At 46.5% G+C, this 18,802-nt stretch overlaps 1 protein-coding gene across 10 annotated transcripts in view; it reads left to right on the forward strand.

Moving 5' to 3' along the window:
• Positions 1–18,802, forward strand: part of AAK1 (AP2 associated kinase 1) — a 108,704-nt gene that overhangs the window by 53,982 nt on the left and 35,920 nt on the right. For all 10 annotated transcript variants that reach the window (XM_083453742.1, XM_083453740.1, XM_083453745.1 and 7 more), the window contains 6 exons: positions 3,809–3,945; positions 5,317–5,627; positions 6,687–6,932; positions 12,461–12,684; positions 13,930–14,087; positions 16,484–16,600. In XM_083453742.1, coding sequence (XP_083309868.1) covers positions 3,809–3,945; positions 5,317–5,627; positions 6,687–6,932; positions 12,461–12,684; positions 13,930–14,087; positions 16,484–16,600 — 1,193 coding nt within the window. The remainder of the gene's footprint in view (positions 1–3,808; positions 3,946–5,316; positions 5,628–6,686; positions 6,933–12,460; positions 12,685–13,929; positions 14,088–16,483; positions 16,601–18,802) is intronic.

An 18,802-nucleotide genomic window follows, 5' to 3' on the forward strand; every position in this document is an offset into this window, starting at 1 on the left:
ACATGAACTTGGTAAGATAATTTTATAAAGGAAAAGGATAATGTATATACAACATTTAGAACCAAAACTTCAAAGAAACACGTCAGTGAAAACAGAAGCCACCCATAAAACTTTTGGTTAAAATCAATAAATAATGGAACAGAATGAAGGAGACCATTATGTCACATGTGTTTAAACATGTTTTTTAATCATGAAATGCATAGTTAAATAGGCATTTTATCTCAACGAACACATTTTAAAACATAACTTAATCAGAAGGTTAGTTATGTTCCAGTCTGTATGTTCATCCAGGATGTGTGAATTAAGCCAGTTAAAAATGTGAATGAAATCTTTCTCCATCCCTAATTAGTAGTTCCACTCTCAGAAGTGATTAATGACATTTTGACTACGGGGAAGCTTCTAGAATCTTGGAGTGAAACAAATAAAAGACCACACCTGAGTTCATATACACCTGCCTCAATGTTAAACGTATTTATTCTCTTCCAAGTTTCGTAGAAAACAAATATAAGAAAAGAGTACAGTGTAGAAATAGAAATGCAAGAACATCCACGTTCCATTTATCCAGTGTAAAAAAGAGGAACTAGGCATATATTAACCTGCATTTAAATGACAATTTATTGTTTTGTGTTGTTTCTCTTTTTGCTCAGTGTGGTGTAGTTAATACATTTTACCTACTCATGAAGTAGTTAGAATGTCTGACTAGGACCTGGGAGGCCAGGCTTCAAATCCCCTCTTGGCCACGGGGCTCTCTGTGTGGGTGACCTTAGACCAGCCACTGCCTCTTAGCCTAACCTACTTCACAGGGTTGTTGTGGGGATTAAACAAAGAGGATGAGAACAATGTCAACCACCTTGAGAGTTTTCTTTAACTATTTAAAAATTGATAACTTAAACAAACAATCAAACTTTTCTATATGTGAAGTGGAATTGGGGCGATTTCCTCATAGCCTCCCCCCTGCCCAAGTTTTTCAGTCCTGCTTCCTGTGGACAATCTTGTAAATGTTTTGAGATCTCATGAAACTCCCCCCCCCCCTTCCAATCTAAAGTTATTAATCTCCTTCATCTTTCTCCCACCTGGCTTGCCTGCTCTAGACCTCCTGTCCATGCCACCCTTTCTCATGTTATTATAGAGACAGAGAAAGCTGTTTTCTATCAGGTCATTGGCCCATCTAGCTCAGTGTTGTCTAAACTGACTGGCAGCAGTTCTCATGGGCTTTAAGGGAGGGGAAATTCCCAGCTGTACCTAGAAATACTGCTAGGGATTGATCCAGGGATCTTCTGCATGCAGATCAGATGCTGTACCACTGAGCTACAGCCAGTGTGGTGTAGTGGTTAAGAGCGGTGGACTCGTAATCTGGTGAACCGGGTTCGATTCCCTGCTCCTCCACCTGCAGCTGCTGGGTGACCTTGGGCTAGTCACACTTCTCTGAAGTCTCTCAGCCCCACTCACCTCACAGAGTGTTTGTTGTGGGGGGGGGGGGAGGGAAAGGAGATTGTGAGCCGCTTTGAGACTCCTTCGGGTAGTGATAAAGCGGGATATCAAATCCAAACTCTTCTTCTCTTCTTCCTTGCCTATCAAAACCATCCTTGAACTCTAGTGCTTATCACAGAATACAGCCCTCTGTTTCATTCCTTTCCTTGAGAAGCTGCTTCCTTCTGCCTGCTGCAGGCTTTGTCTCACTTTCTTGAAGTATCTGAGCCAGTGGCTTGTTGTTTTCTTTTCCTCCCCCTGTGGTGCACCTGCCCCTTATTTTAGTTTTGTATTGTCTTTGCCAGGGATGAGGGTACCGGAAGGGGTGGATTGCTTAAGTGTTGCTTGAAAGATGTTCCCCACAGCTATAATTGTAGAATCGTGGTAATGGAAGAGAACCAAAGTGATTTAGAACTGGACCACAGTTCTTTTTATGACTCCGGCATAAACAGTTGCATCTGAGGCTGCCAGCTACTGCCAGGCAAGCTCAGGGCCCTTTGGCCTGCTTGTCTGCAAACCTATTAAAAGTGCAGATGGTGTATTGTTTCCAACATTTCTGCTCACAAATTGAATTTAGCATGTGCCAACCGGCCTTTTATTTCATGCTGAGTGGGGCGGTCGTGATGGCTGATGGGAGTGATGCAACAGGCAAGACTTTATTAATTGTGCCAGGTGGATTTTGCAAGCCCGCTTTTTGGGTTCTGCCTTAAGGGTACCCAGTGATGGGACCATCTGATATGTTGCTCCTGAACCTTCTGCCTTGATGGTGTGGTTCTTATTGTGGGCTTTGGATGTCTGCTGAGTAGACAAAACAGTATAGCAGTTTTCTGAAATACTTCTAGTTTCACCTTCCCTTCTCCCAGGCTCTGCTCCTCTTCCTCTTCTGGCCTCACTCTCCCCTCTACACCCATCAAGCTATTTGCTCTTTCTCTCTGCCCTCCCCACCACCTGCTTCTTTTGCAAAGTAATTATTGAGCCAACCTACCTCTGTGATTAGTGTGTGTGTGTGTGTGTGTTTCATTTTTCCATAGTATTTAAAAAGTATTTACTGCATTTCTGTCCCAAGGAGCTCAAGGGGGTTATACTGTTGGGATACTGCCAGGGAGACAAAGTCCATCATGACTCCACGTCGTCTCCGGACATCCATCGATCTCCCGTAGACACGCAGTATCAGCAATTAGCGACAGGAGCTCCAGAAATAGCTTCCCACATTCCAGAGCCGATGCACGCTCTATCAACAGATAATGCACAGCGAAAGATGCAGTCAGGAGAGCATTATTTAGAAGTTTATTCAGCATTGTTCAGAACAAAGAAAAACATGACTGCCTGCTTCAGAGTTCCGGCAGAGAGAGAGAGAAACGAAAGCAAAGACACAACAGAAATATCCTGTGAAAACAGGAAATACGCAGACTCTGTGACTCAAAGCCTGCTCCCTTTTAAGGTGGAACGGAAATATCCTAACATATACATGGTTCTTCCCCACCTCATTTAACCTCCCCAAGCTTAGGCTGAGAGGCAGCCACTGGCCCAAGGTCATCCCAATTGAACTTAATGGCCAAATGGGGATTGAAACCCTGGTCTCCCAAACCCTAGTCTGACACTCTAACCCAGGGGTCAGTAACCTAAGGCCCATGGTCCACAAGCAGCCTACGGGGGTCGTTTAACTGGCCCACAAGCCGCCCCCGAACAGAGCTGCCCACTTGGTGAGTCCCTGCGCGCTGCACTAAACCGGTGCTGCACTGCGCAGGGACTCGCTTCCGTGGCGCTGGAAATCGCGTCTGCGCAGACACAGATGCCAAAAATCGCAGGTGCGATCAGGCCCACGGAAGGGTCTCCACTGGAGTGGACTGGCCCAGGCGAGGTAAACCTTGCCTCCCCCTGCTCTAACCACTACACCACACTGGCTTTCAGCGTCTGCTCTTCTACTGCTACCCGTATCTCCTCTGCACTAGTGCCAACTCGCATGACTTAGTGGCTCTGAGGGCCTAAAAGGCATACCTGGGATTCTGCAGTTAAACTTCTAGGGCTGCAAAACCCCAGTTCTACAGCTGGAACGAATTATGCTGTTTAGGAGAAAATATGCATAGAGTTGCTTAAAATTACATGCTTTATGTAATTTGTGCCATTGTCGTGCATAACATGGATCTTGTGGTCGCCTCTTTCTGTGTGTGATTTTTTTCGGGGGGGGGGAGAGGTTGGCTGTTTCTGGAGGCATTTGCCAACTGGAAGGTTGTGAGGTGGGGGTCCTCCAATGAAAGGGTGTGTCATGGAAAGAGGCTGTTCACTATGCTGTCTTCCTCTAAAATGTTAGTTTTGTGTCCATGTTTCCTTCTTGCAGGCTGACAGATCCTATCCCCACGACTGAAACATCCATCACCCCACGCCAAAGACCCAAAGCTGGGCAGACACAACCAAACCCGGGGATCCTGCCCATCCAGCCTGCCCTGACTCCCAGAAAGAGGCCCACAGCACAGGGTGAGAGTGCACCCCTACTGCGGGCTACTTCCTAACCTACTTTTCGTTCTCTTCATGGGTAAAGTTGCCCAAGCAGGCTTCCTTCTGAGTGCTCTGCTGCTCGTGTGGACCAGAGGTTCCCAAACTGTTTTGGGGCCCCGCCCCCTTGGTGCCATAGACTCATCCCCAGTGCCCCTTAAAAGGTAAAGGGACCCCTGACCATTAGGTCCAGTCGTGGCCGACTCTGGGGTTGCGACCCTCATCTCGCTTTATTGGCCAAGGGAGCCAGCGTACAGCTTCCAGGTCATATGGCCAGCATGACTAAGCCGCTTCTGGCGAACCAGAGCAGCGCACGGAAACGCCGTTTACCTTCCCGCCGGAGCGGTACCCATTTATCTACTTGCACTTTGACGTGCTTTCGAACTGCTAGGTTGGCAGCAGCAGGGACCGAGCAACGGGAGCTCACCCCGTCGCGGGGATTTGAACCTCCAACCTTCTGATTGGCAAGTCCTAGGCTCTGTGGTTTAACCCACAGCGACACCCATGTCCCCTAGTGCCCCTTACTCTACCCTATAAAAAGCTTTATTTCAGAATAGCGGCTTGTACAACCCACTAAGGAAGACAATAGCACAATAGAATTCAAAACAGTAATGATTTATACGGCACATTTATTAAAACCCCAGTTAAAGCTATTTAGTTTAATTAATTCAACAAAATGGATGAACTTGATCCACTGATGCCAGCTTTTCAAAGTCTCATAGTCATATGCGGTGGCTCAGTTCCAAGGGGTTCCACGTATACACAAAAATCACACATACCCAAACCCTTGGAGCCAGCGGGTCGAGGTGGAAAGAGTCCTCTGTGCTCCCTGAGCCCCTGCAGCAAAGCGGGCCTTGCCCAGTAAGCAAGATGGAGAGCTTAAAAGCTCCTTTTGCGCCCGGTAACCTCAAGCCTCCCCAGCGTGAAAGTACCTTTTAACCTCTCCCACTTGCTTGGATTTAACATGTGCAATTTCAACCAACCCTCCTTCAACCGCGCATGGATGAAATTGTGCAAGTTAAATGGATGCAAGATGAGATCTTACCCTAATTCTCTTGAAGATGAGGTTGCAAACTATTGAGAAACAAAGCATCTGCTTTTCTTCCCCTTTCTTCCATTTGCTGCCTATTGTGCCTTCCTTGCCCTTGTTTTATATTCCAGCCCCTTGATCCATCCTCATTTCATAGAATCACAGAAGTGTATGTAAGGGTCATCTAACCCAACTCCTGCAGTGCAAGAACCACAGCTAAATATTCATGCATTTAAGTGTTTAAATAAAAAGTACACAATTGGGGGGGGGGGGACAGGAGTAAAGGAAACGGATGCATTCTGACCTCTCCTCTTGCTCTGCAGTTGCTGCTCCAGCGCCTTTGGCCGGGGGTCAGGCCCCCCTCCCTACCAGCGTCCCACAGCCGAAAGCCCTGCCTCAGCCGACTCCGCCTCTCCCGCAAGCTCAGCCTAAGCAGCCGCCCCCTGTACAACCGCCTGCTGCCTCCCAACCACAAGCCCCTCCAGCTCAGCCCCAGGCTGCCACCCCACAGCACCAGCTGTTCCTAAAGCAGCAACAGCAACAGCCGCCAGCGCAGCCGCCAGCCACATTTTATCAGCCCCAAGGACCTCAGCCGCAGCCGCAGCAGCCACAGCCTCCCCTGCAAGTTCAACAGGTGAGGCTGTTTGGGGGGTGGCTGGTTTCTTTTTTCTTCACAGGAATTTTAAAGGCAGTTGGCAGCAGACAGGAGGTTGAGTCCAATGACCCAAGGGCTGATCTCTGAGGCTCCACTTTTGGAGTCAAAGGAATCTTTCAAACGAGTTTGTGTGGTCATAGAGAAAATATACGAGACAGGGAGTGGGCGCAGAAGGTATTAACAAAATGAAAGCTCCACCATCCCATATCTTGCAAATTTGAGCCTCTGTTTGAGCACATAAAATCAAATATAATGCACTAAGAATACTTAAGTATATAGTACTTTGTGAGCCCTGCATTTGGGCCACTTTGATATTGCTTGCTTGCTTGTTTGTTTGTTTGATTTATTATTTCCAACTCTTCACCCTAAGGTTCCAGGGCAGGTTAAAGCATTAAAACACAATATTAAAAACAGTTTGAAACAACTTAGAACTATAAAAATAAGCTGAGTCCTAAAAACATGCACCTCAAGTGTCTAAAGCCAGGGTAAAGAGGTGTGTCTTCAGCATTCTCCTGAAGCTGTAGAAGGGGGATGGGCCAGGCGCACTTTTGCAAGGAGGGAGTTCCACAGTTTTGGGGCTGCCACAGAGGAGGTCTTCTACCCCTGGGCCACTACCACACCAAGCCTCTGAAGTCGGAAGGGCTACCCAGGGGTCCCCCTCTGCCGATCTCAGCACCTGAGAGGTTCTGTAGGAAAGGGGGCGGTCTTTAAGTTGTTTGGGGTCTGAGTCGTTCAGGGCTTTAAACACCAATGTGAGCACCTTGAATTAGGTCTGGAAATAATCTGGCAACCAGTGCAGCTGTTTCAAAACGAGTTATACGAGATCCAGATGGAACTCCAGCCAGAAATCTGGCTGCTGTTGTATTTTTGGACCAACTGAAGTTTCAAAGTCATCTCCAAAGGCAGCCCAACATAGAGCATGTTGCAACAACCCAGTGACAAGGGAAGGTGAATTTGGGGAGACACTCTTACTCCATTGCTGAAGTGCAAAAGATTGCAGTAAGGAAGGGTTCTGAATGCTTGCTTGCTGTGTTGTAGATCCAAGTGGCGCCCCAGGCACCGCAGCCGCCAGTGAAGCCACAGTTTCCAGTGGTGCAGCAAGGAGTGCAACCGCAGCCTGTGCAGAATTACATGCAGCAGCAGCAGCAGCAGCAACTGCTGGCACAACAGGGGCCCGTCCCACAGAAAGCAGCTGCAGGACAACAGAAGCCGTCGGCTCAGATCCTGCCCCAACCGCAGGTGCAGCAGGTGGCGGCACAGCCGGTCCCTGTGCAGGATCATCCGGTAAGGGTTGGGAGGAACCTTTGGTTGGCTTTGCAGTGTTGCTTGTTTACTTCTTCCAGATCCTCTGCCGCTGGGTCACGGCCCCTCCCCACTTCTCATGTTGGTGGGCAGCAGGGAAGGAGCGAATGTGGCCACGTCCATGAGACCCTGATTTGATTTCTGGGCCACTTTTCGTTCAAATGAATCTCAAGGCAGCTTAAAAGGTAAAGGGACCCCTGACCATTAGGTCCAGTCGTGGCCGACTCTGGGGTTGCGGTGCTCATCTTGCTTTATTGGCCAAGGGAGCCGGCGTACAGCTTCCGGGTCGTGTGGCCAGCACGACTAAGCCGCTTCTGGCGAACCAGAGCAGCGCACGGAAACGCCGTTTACCTTCCTGCCGGAGCGGTATCTATTTATCTACTTGCACTTTGACGTGCTTTCAAATTGTTAGGTTGGCAGGAGTAGGGACCGAGCAACGGGAGGTCACCCCGTCGCAAGGATTCGAACCCCCAACCTTCTGATCGGCAAGTCACACAGCGCCACCCGCGTCCCTCTTGCAGTAACTAGAAAGCAGCTTACAAACAATAAATAGCAGTAACTTGATAGAAAATAATGGAACATCACAAGTATAGCATAAATCATATAGAGTATTTAACAAATAATCAGTGTTTACACTGTTAACAAGCAACAACTAAAAATGATGAATGCTATCAGACTAACAATGACATTCAAGCCTCAGAGGTAATTTGTGAAAACAGGTAAGAACCCCAGCATTGTCCTCAGTTTCTCCTTCTTTGCAGGTGCTCATATTTACCTCTTCTCTCTCCCTCTCCCTCCCTCCCTCCTCCCCCTCTGTGAACACTAACAGAAGCATGCATTTTTATTCAACTGCCCCAATGCATGCTTAAGACTGGAGGGAAATTTGCATTGGTGCTGATCCAACTAAGGTTATTATCTCCTTTTCTGGCCATGCTTTTGTGTTTCATACAACAGTGTTCTAGAGATGAGGAATCTGTGGTCTTCCACATGTTGTTGAGCTACAGTTCCCATCACCCCCTGACTACTGGCTGGGCCCGCTGGGAGCTATAATCAATCAAGAATTGGAGGGCCATAATTATGCAGCTTAAAACTCACCGTGAACAGAGATGCTGGAACTGAGTTCAAGCAAGTTCTGGCTGAAAAAAGCCGTGATTAATCATTAGATAAAGGATGGAAATTCAACACTTTGCTGCAGAGAAGGGGGGCACAACAAATGTGGTGGGGCAGTGCAGATTCAGGAGAGGCTGTGAGCAGAGAGAGAGAGAGAGAGAGAGAGAGAGAGAGAGAGCGCCAGAATGAAATCCTTGCTCAGACACTGGTAACTGGGCCAGGTCTGACCCAGTGGTTCCTTTTTTTTCTTTTCTTTTTGCCTGCACATCAAATTTCTGGAGATTCTTAATGAATCCTGAACAGAAAACTGTGATTCATCCTTTCAAAGGTGAACATGGAAAAACTGTCTGGTTTGGCACCAAAAGACTGCATGTGGGCGCAATAGTAGTTCTTTTTCCTTTAAAATAAACCCAAACACATTTATTCAAAAGTTACATTTACAATACAATACATTTTTTATCAATATATCCCTTCCACAGGCACCTCTATGATGATGGTGGCATTAAAATACCCTGTTCTTCAGTAAAAGAGAAAAAGGGAGACCAGATCGTGTCAAATGTATCTTTTTTTTGGAGATGCCTTTGATTAGCTGCTATGGTATGTGAGGCGTTCTGATAGAGCAGCGCTTCAGATGTTATTAACCTAAGCCTCTATTGGTATTTTAGAAGTTTCCTTCCATCGTTGGGCAATAACTAGTCTAGCTCCTGTGAACAGGAAGAAAAATAATTATTACGTTTAAGGGTAGAATTTGGGGTCAAATCTAATGATAATAAGGCAAGTGCTGAATTAAAAGGTATAGATTGTTTAGTGATTTTGGAGGTCAGGTTAAAAATTCCCCCCTAAAAGGCATGAGTTATGGTACACTCCCACCAAACATGAATATAGGAACCTTGTTCTCTACAGCCTTTCCAAGATAATGGTGAGCTTAAAGGATTTATCTTTGCAAGGCCTGTGGGGGTCCAATGCCACTGAAAGATAATTTTAAAGGAAATTTCCTGGAGGCGATCCGAAATTGTTTTTAAAGATGGATTTTGCCATATTGATTCCCATGCTTTTTCTTTTATTGAAATTCATATGTCAGTCTCCCATCTCATTCGAATATCTTCCACGTTTCCTGCAAAGCTTTCTGATATAATACCGTATATCATTGAGAATGCCCCTTTTGTCCCATGGCTAGGTCTGTTACACAGTGATTCAAAAGGTGTCAGGGGTCTCAAGCCCTCACCCTTCATTCCAGATACTTTGCAGAAATGCAAAAGGACTGTATCTGTTGATACAGATGTAGCCGGGATCGTTTTATGCCTTTCGCCTTTGCCACCAGGCCCTCTTTTAAAATTGCTTTAGCTTTTACAAACACATCTCTAATTCTATAGAAACCATTTGTTTCAAGATCTAGAAGTTGGTTATAATTGTCTGCATGTTTAAATGAGGGGTGATGTAGCAGAGGCATCAGTAGTGAAGTCCTAGGAGCCAATAAAGGTAAAGGTAAAGGTACCCCTGCCCGTATGGGCCAGTCTTGACAGACTCTAGGGTTGTGCGCCCATCTCACTCAAGAGGCCGGGGGCCAGCGCTGTCCGGAGACACTTCCGGGTCACGTGGCCAGCGTGACATCGCTGCTTTGGCTCGCCAGAGCCGCACACGGAAACGCCGTTTACCTTCCCGCTAGTAAGCGGTCCCTATTTATCTACTTGCACTTTGACGTGCTTTCGAACTGCTAGGTTGGCAGGCGCTGGGACCGAACAACGGGAGCGCACCTCGCCGTGGGGATTTGAACCGCCGACCTTTAGATCGGCAAGCCCTAGGCGCTGAGGCTTTTACCCACAGCGCCACCTACTAAGTTCCAATTCTGCCACGCCATTAAGTATACTTTTAAAAATGGGTTTACCCACCTTTTCTTGTTCCTTCATGAAGGGCAGAGCATGTGCTGATAGTCTTGTGTGGCCACTTTCTATCTTTCTATATTTATCCATGGAATAATGAGAGGTATCAATGGTTTAATTTGGAAAGCTGCGTAGTATAGTTCAAGATTGAGTATTCCTAACCCCCCTTTATTCCGATGTCTAAATAAGATTTTTTGACTGAGTCTGGCTCTTTTTCCTAATGAAGTAAAAGAATGTAATTTGTTTTGCCATTTTTTTAAGCATAGCAGGAGTGGTGCATGTTGGTAAAACTTGAAACAGGAAAGATAATTTTAGTAGAATGGGCATTTTTATAGCTGTGATATGACCTAGCCAGCTAAGGCTTGTCCACTTCCATTTTGAGAGTTTGTTATTTATCGTTTTGAGCAGGGGCGTATAATTTCTTTGATTTAATTGCTTGAGATCAGCTGTTAAGGTTATCCTGAGGTATTTAAACCCCCTCCCATGGGTGACCCAGTGGCTCCTTTCTCCTGCTCTGGATTTTTGTCGGGCGAACAAGTTTGAGAAGAGTTTTTCAGCTTAATCCCAATCCTTGTTTCCAATGTACTCATGACCAAACATTGCAAATCCTCCATTTGATGACTATAATGTATGCATTCATCCCAAATAAGTGCTTTTTCACTTAATGAGAACCAGGGTTTTCCCTGTAGCGAGTGGAGCAGCTGCCTAAAGTATAAAAGGAGTGGAAATTTGCCAGGGATCCCCCATCACTACAGATACTTGAGAATGAAATTTCACATCTGCCTTCCCCTGCTGCGCGCGCACACACACACACACACACACACTTCATTACTATTCAAGTGTAATCATTCCTCATTGTTTCTTTTTGTCCTGAAATGCAGCTGCTTTGACTGTTGTGGGGGGGGGGGTTGTTGTTTAAAAGAAAAGGATGCACAGCATACGAATAAATTACAGTAAATGCCTTCCAGATGAAACTGTATTTATACCAGGTTATTCTTGCCACACATTTTTTCCCTGTAATACCCAGATTTATTGGTAACCAACTGGTTTGGGGAGCAGATTTGGAGAGAGCACTCTAGGATTAAGAATTATTGGGGGGGGCTCCCCCCCCCCATTATTCATGTTAACAAAATGGGGCTGGGTGAACATAAAAGGGTTGGTTATTTCTGTCACGAATATATTCACAATATCATTTCAAACTAATATTTGTTGTGGTATTTGGGGAGAAAAGCTTAAATATGATGGGGAAAAAATAACCCAAGCCTCCAAAAGGTGTAAACATCCCATTCTGTTCGCTCCTCTTTATATTATAGATATATTTTCAGGATTGCAAGTTCTGTTAAGTCAGTGTGGTGAAGGGAGCAGGCCAGAAAGAGCCAGGCTCAAATCCCTGCTGAGAATATTTATATTGAGAGAGAGCATAGAAAAGGATAAAGCAACAGTAAGAGTCCTTACAACAACCTTGTAAGACAGGTCAGTATGACTTGAATCTCTGAGGCTCCTGTCTTGCAGTCACCCCTTGAGCGTTTTGGACATTTCTTCAGCCATGACGATTTTTAGAAGCTTTTCTGGGGGAAATTAAAAAAAAGCTGAGAAATCCAGTTTCTGTGTCTGGCAAGCAGGCCAGTGTTTCAGTATTATGGAACAGAAGGGCTTGTGAAGTATATAGAGAACACAAAGATTTGATGGACTATGAAAGAACTTAAGGAAAGGAAGTGACTGATGAACAGATGTAAAGGTGAACTAGAAACTAAGAGACGTGTGGTGAATGCGGTGGAAGTCTTTTAGAATATTTTAACTAGGATTTATATATTGTAATCTTTGAAGTATAAATTTGGTATTATTGATTATGAAAAGTGTTTTTCTTTCTTTCTTTTTTCTTTTATCTTTCCTCTCTTTTCTTTGCATGTTGGAAAATACATAGACAAATGTGTTTACAGTGTTACATATTGATTTTTTGCTTCTATTTCTTTTTTCTTTTTATTTTCCTGTAATATTTAATAAAAACTAATTTTTTAAAAAAAGGAACAGAAGGGCTGCCAGGAGCTCAAAGTTGTGCCCATGGTTCTCCTTCTCCTCATTTAATCCCCACCACAACCCCGTGGGGTAGGCTAGGCTGAGAGGGACACCCAGTGAACTTCATGGTTGGGTGGGAATTTGAACTCTGGTCTCCCAGGTCCTAGTCCAACACTCTAACCACTGCACCATGCTGCCTCTTCTGTGAGCGAACGGTTGTGGCTTGGAGTTGCTGTGTGCGTGAAGGTCTCTCTTCTGGTGTGTTAGTCTTCTAGGTTTGGCTGAATGAATAACACGTTGAGGGAGTAAAGTTCTGGGTCTTTCTTACATTTTTGCCCAAAAGGTGTCTACCTTCTGTTTTTATCCTCCTCTCCCTTTTGCCCCCCTCCCCGCCACCGGGACAGAATGCAGAGTTTGGGTTGTCCCTTCTGCTCCTAAGAAACAGCTTTGCAACTCCTGTGGTTAAGGAAATCAACTTGGTAACTTTCTCTCCCCCCCCCCCAGCAAGCGCCTCCACGACATCAAAGGATCCCCACCACCCCGCCGTCAGCTGTCCAGGGGCAGAAGGTGGGCTCCCTCACTCCCCCGTCCTCCCCCAAGACTCAGCGAGCGGGACACCGGAGGATCCTGAGTGACGTGACGCACAGCACTGTTTTCGGGGTCCCAGCCAGCAAATCAACACAGCTTCTGCAGGCAGCGGCTGCTGAGGCCAGCCTCAACAAGTCCAAGTGTGTATTTTTTTTTTGAGGGGGGGTGTCTCTTCTTCCTGCTAAATGACCCTTTGTGCATTTTGATTCTCTTTACAGTGGTGCCTCGCAAGACGAAATTAATTCGTTCTGCGAGTTTTTTCGTCTTGTGAATTTTTCGTCTTGCGAAGCACAGTTTCCCATAGGAATGCATTGACGGTTTCCCATAGGAATGCATTGACAGTTTTAAGAAAAAGGCGCAAGACGTTTTCGTCTTGCGAAGCAAGCCCATAGGGAAATTCGTCTTACGAAGCAACTCAAAAAACAAAAAACTCTTTCGTCTTGCGAGTTTTTCGTCTTGCGAGGCATTCGTCTTGCGAGGTACCACTGTACATTTTGTTCTGATGTGGGGCAGCCTGCCTCCGTCTGCCTTTCTTGCGCCATGTCCTAATAGCCTTCCTGCTGTTGCTCTTGGAACGAACAGAGGCATGTGCTTGAGTTGCAAGAGGAGCGTTTATAAACCTGGGCTAGCAACTAAGCTTAACGTAAGAACACCAGAAGAGCCTGCTGGATCAGGCCAATCGCCCATCTAGTCCTGTTCTCACAGTGACCAGCCAGAGGCTTGTGGGAAACCTGCAAGGAGGATTCAAGCACAAGAACACCCTCCCTTTCTGTGGTTTCCAGAAACTAATATTCAGAAGCATGGCTGCCTCTGACTGTGGAGGCAGAGCATAGCCATCATTGCTATGCTCCTCCATCATGAATTTGTCAAATCCTCTTTTAAAGTGTATGTGATTATGATTGAAGAGGCTTTTGTCTAGGCCTCTGTTTGGGGAGGAGACACTAAAGGGGGGTGCACGCATGCGTACGGGTTGTCTTTGAGATATGGAGCTATCCTGTGGACCGATTTCACTGCTGGGCTGGGTTTCCAGTTGAAAGTACAGGCAACCCCCATTTGTGGTGTGTATTGTGACGTTCTAAGGCACCACACGTTTAAGTGAAATTATGTATATTTGAAACAGAATTGGAAAAGCTTGCGAACACCTTGTTCTGTCCCTTTTTGCTTTTCCCGTGTGCGTGTAAATGGCAAGGGGGGGGGGGAGTTGCCTGTATGAATCTGTGTAGACAATTTTCAGGCTCACAGATCTGAACAGAACTTCAAAGTCTACCCAGTTGCATATTCAGCACACATTCAACAGCACCTGTAGACATTGCAATGCCGTTAGGAAATAAAGATGGCAACCGAATGTCCTGTTTTTGTTCCCTTTTCGGGGTGGCTTCCTCCAGGTCTGCCTCGACAACGCCTTCTGGATCCCCCAGGACATCACAGCAAAATGTATACAATCCACCAGATGTCTCTACTTGGAACCCTTTTGATGACGACAACTTCTCCAAGCTCACAGCAGAGGAGCTGCTGAACAAGGATTTTGCAAAATTGAGTGATGGTTAGTGTAACCCAGTAGTGGCTAAAGTGCCCTCAGAGTGGAAGCTGTGGCAGCCTAGGCTGTTGAAGATGAAGGGCCTCCCAAAACTTTGTAGGCTGTTCCTTGAGAACAAAGCTGGCTTTTTAAAATAATAATAATAATAATAATAATAATAATAATAATAATAATAATAATAATAATTTATATCCCGCCCTCCCCAGCCGAAGCCGGGCTCAGGGCAGCTAACAACACTAAAATAGTGCAACATTATAAAAACATTATAAAAAATTAATTAAAATAAAATTCAAAATTGATGGCAACCATAAACTAAAGTTTTGTAAAGATTGCCAAAGGAGGGAGTCAGGCTGCACCCTGACCAAAGGCCTGGTGGAACAGCTCTGTCTTGCAGGCCCTGCGGAAAGATGTCAAGTCCTGCAGGGCCCTTGTCTCTTGTGACAGAGCGTTCCACCAGATTGGAGCCGCAGCCGAAAAAGCCCTGGCTCTGGGTGAGGCCAGCCTAACCTCTCTGTGACCTGGGACCTTCAAGATGTTTATATTTGAAGACCGTAAGTTCCTCTGTGGGGCATACCAGGAGCGGCGGTCTCGTAGGTACGAGGGTCCTAGGCCGTATAGGGCTTTGAAGGTTAAAACCAGCACCTTAAACCTGATCCTGTACTCCACCGGGAGCCAGTGCAGTTGGTATAGCACCGGATGAATGTGATCCCGCAGTGAGGACCCCGTAAGGAGTCTCGCTGCAGCATTCTGCACCCTCTGGAGTTTCTGGGTCAGTCTCAAGGGCAACCCCACGTAGAGCGAGTTACAATAATCCAGTCTGGAGGTGACCGTCGCGTGGATCACAGTGGCTAGGTCAGGAGGGCGAGAGAGGTAAGGAGCCAACTGCTTAGCTTGGCAGAGATGAAAAAATGCCGCCTTTGTTATAGCTGCAGTCTGCGCCTCCATAGAGAGGGAGGTATCGAAGATTACACCCAAACTCTTAACGGACGGTGCTGGCACTAATTGCACCCCCGCAAGAGATGGGAGTTGCCCCCTCAATCCCATATCGTCCCGTCCCAGCCACAGGACCTCTGTCTTCGAAGGATTTAACTTCAACCGGCTCCCACGTAACCATCCAGCTCTCTTGGTCCAGTGGCCTAAATCAAGACCATTGGAGTTCTCATAATCGGTCAGACAGAGGCCCCATCCCCTGCACTTGATAGATTTCATATTTCAAGGTTAATTTGGCACAACATAATTCTACTTGCTGATTTTACTATTGGGTTCCAGTTTCACCTTCCAGGCTTCTGAGGCTACAGAGGGAAACAGCTGTGGTGGCAGTATATGACCATTGCTGGCTGACTTCTCCTGGAGTAGACTTGAAATAGACTTCCCCTGAAATCATCTACAGTGTGATCAGCAGATGTGGGCCGTTGTTGTGCGAGTCCACTGGCAGTTGCGTTTATACTGTGCTACCAGCCAGAGTTCACTATCCTCAATGCTTTGTCAGAAACCATCAGCGGCATAAGATTTTTAAATGCAATTGTTGCATTTCTTAGTATCCTAGTTGCAACCAAAAGACATACCATATGTTGTTTCTCTCACAGTGCAAACCTATGCTTGTTTGCTTGGAAGTATTCTCACTCTGTTCAGTGTGGACTATTCCTTAGCATGTTTTTATGATTGTAGACTGGCACCGGTTTCCTCCCCAAAAAAGCATCAGGAACAAACCTAGTAAGAGTGAAGGAGCAACATGTGGAGTTTCTGTTTGGCTTAGTTGCTGATCCTTAAAACTGAGAAACCAGGTGTAGCTCTGGCTTGCAATAAATATGAATAATAGTAATATCCAGGGGGGTTGGAATATTTCCAAGATATGCTTAGCAACTCATGATGCATAAGAGCACTTAATAACCAGGTCCTTGATTAATTTGTAATATAAAGATAAATCCAGCTCCTTTGTTGGCTTGTTAGTAATAATAGATGAATCAAACCAACTTTTGTCTCATCCAGAGATGTTGACATTTTTGCTTGTGGGTGCTTGTTTAGAAAGAGCTAAATGTTGGCGCTGTGCAGTAGGCCTGTCAAGAGACTCATGGTGTGCTCAGGTATGGCCTGTTGCTCTGTCCAACAAATTGCCCTGCCAGGTCAGGGTGGCCAGAAACAAGATGAATCCTTTCACCACAGGTGGCATCCAGTCATCTCCTATATGAGACATGACAATCGAGAGACCCGCCCCAGACACATGGAAACATCTGGAGAGACCTATTGGACTGGAGACTTCAATATGCATTATAAACCAGTTCTAACATCAAGCTGCTGTTAATGCCTTTTCCCAAGAAATGGCAGAATTTTGTTGTGGTTTCTTATTGTATTTTAAATTATATAAAATAGATAAAAAAATAACCAGGTCCTTGGAATTTCAGGTAAACTTCCGGAGAAGCTGGGTAGCTCGGCAGAGAATCTGATCCCAGGCTTTCAACCGGCTCCTTCCACAACACAGGCAGATGCGTTTGGCTCATCTCCTCTTGCACCTGTGTCAGGTACGCCCAGATGGGATGTTATTTGCAGCTCCGACCAATTCAGTGCAGAAGGTCTTTCCAATGGAAGCAGGCAGTGATTCTGGACCCTGCTTGTGTCTCTTTCAGTTGCCATCAGGGGAGATGGAAGGCAGGCTACAAGTGGGCATTATGAGGCTGGCCAGGCTGAGGATAGGGGAGCACAGGGCCTCAGCTGCAAGTTGGTCAGCTATGTTTGGGCCAGGTGACCTCCATATCCAGATCTCCAGCCCAGGTTCCCTGAGGGGGCAGGACCTGTAGTGTGAAGTGTTTCAGGCAGAAGCTGCTGCCCTGTTGGCTAAGCAGAAGGACCAGGTTCTTGGCATTTATGCCAAGCCTGGTCAATTGGGAGGCTTATTACTGCCTGCCATTCACAGGGGTTGGCACTGCACACGCCAGTCTATCCTGTGCCTGGAGAGGACTCGTGGTCCTGGGTAGTTGTCAGGCCAGGACCCAGCCTCAAGCTGTGAGACTCTTCATGCACTTAGCTGAGTGCGGGCAGCACCTGCTTCAGAGTTGAATCAACAAGTGGAAAAAGTGGGGACCCGGGAAGGGCTGTACTTGATTCCATCTGGAGTGGACAGTTCATTAACGTCCTTCTAAAACCTGGGTGCCTTCTGCAGGCTTAGAGAAGCTGACCAGCCTAGATCCAGTCCTGCCTCTAATCTCATGGAGTATGATCAGGTTTTTATTGAGTCTGGCTGGTTTCTGGAGCTGCTGGAAGCCCCTGCTGTGTGCTGAGACCACCTTGGAGAAGAGCACAGGGCTTTAAGAATAGTCGGCATGTAGCCTGAATATGTGCTTTACCTGCTATATTTTCATTTTAAATGCTAAATGCGATGAGGCAGCAAATGGCCCTGAATGATGTTTTTTAGAGCTTTGGTGGATACTCCATAAAACACAAACCTGGTAGTCAGTGGCGTAGCGTGGGTTGTCAGCACCCGGGGCAAGGCAAGTAATTTGCACCCCCCCCCCCGCTGCACTGTCCCTCCCCCAGATAGTCCCTTGCTCTCGCTCCGCACCACACGCCTGGCACCCTCCCCTCCACAGTGGGCAGCGACCCGGCAGCTCGGATCAGATTCACACAGCCAGCACTGCAGTGAGAGAGAGAGTGAGCCAGGTAGGGGCAGAGAGCTGCAAGTGCGAGCGCCCCCCCCCCGATGTTGCGCCCGGTGCGGCCGGCCCCCCCTGCACCCCCCACGCTATGCCACTGCTGGTAGTTGTCATAAATTCTGGAGTGACTTCAAGATTATGCTACTTAAGCCTTTCCCAATCCACCGTCCTCTAGACATTTTTGGACTCCCACCATCCCAGAACATGGCAACTCGGGCTGATGGGAGTTCCAGGAACCGCCATTTTGGGGAAGGCTGTCCAACTGCAGTGTGCTGTATGTGTGGCTGACTTTGAAGATAGCTTGGGAACTTCATTTATTTATTAAAAACATATCCTGCTTTTTACTATGTAGGTCTCACAGCAAAAATAAAATAAAATACACAATGCACAAATTTTAAAACTCGAATTAAAGCTCCAAAGTTTAAAACTTCAGGAATTTAAAATCTTGGGGAAAGAAAAAAGGGAAACATCTGAGCAGCATTCAGGGTGCAAAGGTCTACTTGAATAAGACAGTTTTGACCAGACACCTGAAACTCAGTTACAAGTGGTGCCAATCTGAACTTCTTGCGGGTAGGCCCTTCATAGAGTTGGGCCCACAACATTGAAATATGAGTTGTGCTTCCAGCTTTCAGGTAATGCAGAACTCAGAGGTCCGCCTGTGGACAGTTGTGGGCCGATCTTCTCATCTCTTGTCTCCTGAAGCAGCTGTGCTGGCTGCCATTTGATCATGGGACAATTCAAAGTGCTGGTTTTGACACTTAGAGCCATAAACTGCTTGAGTTCTGATTATCTCAGGGGATGTCTCCTTGCATTTAAGATCATCTGTAGAAATCCTGCTGCAAGTTCCAGATAAACCATTGCAAGGGGCAGGGAATATGGGATTGTTTTATATCGGCTTATTTGTTTTAATGTTTTGTATTTTTTTTATGGAGCAGGGTCTTCTGTGCAGCAGCCCCGTTGCTCCAGAACTTTCCCCCAAGGGGAGGTTCATTCAGCCTCAGCCTTCTTGGAGAAGTCCATTGTTTTTCAAAGGGCCTTTGATTTCTGGCGCTGCTTGCCTCTGCTCTGCTTTTT

Source organism: Podarcis tiliguerta (assembly GCF_965153285.1).
Source record: "Podarcis tiliguerta genome assembly, chromosome: 8".
In the NCBI taxonomy this organism is placed as follows: domain Eukaryota; kingdom Metazoa; phylum Chordata; class Lepidosauria; order Squamata; family Lacertidae; genus Podarcis; species Podarcis tiliguerta.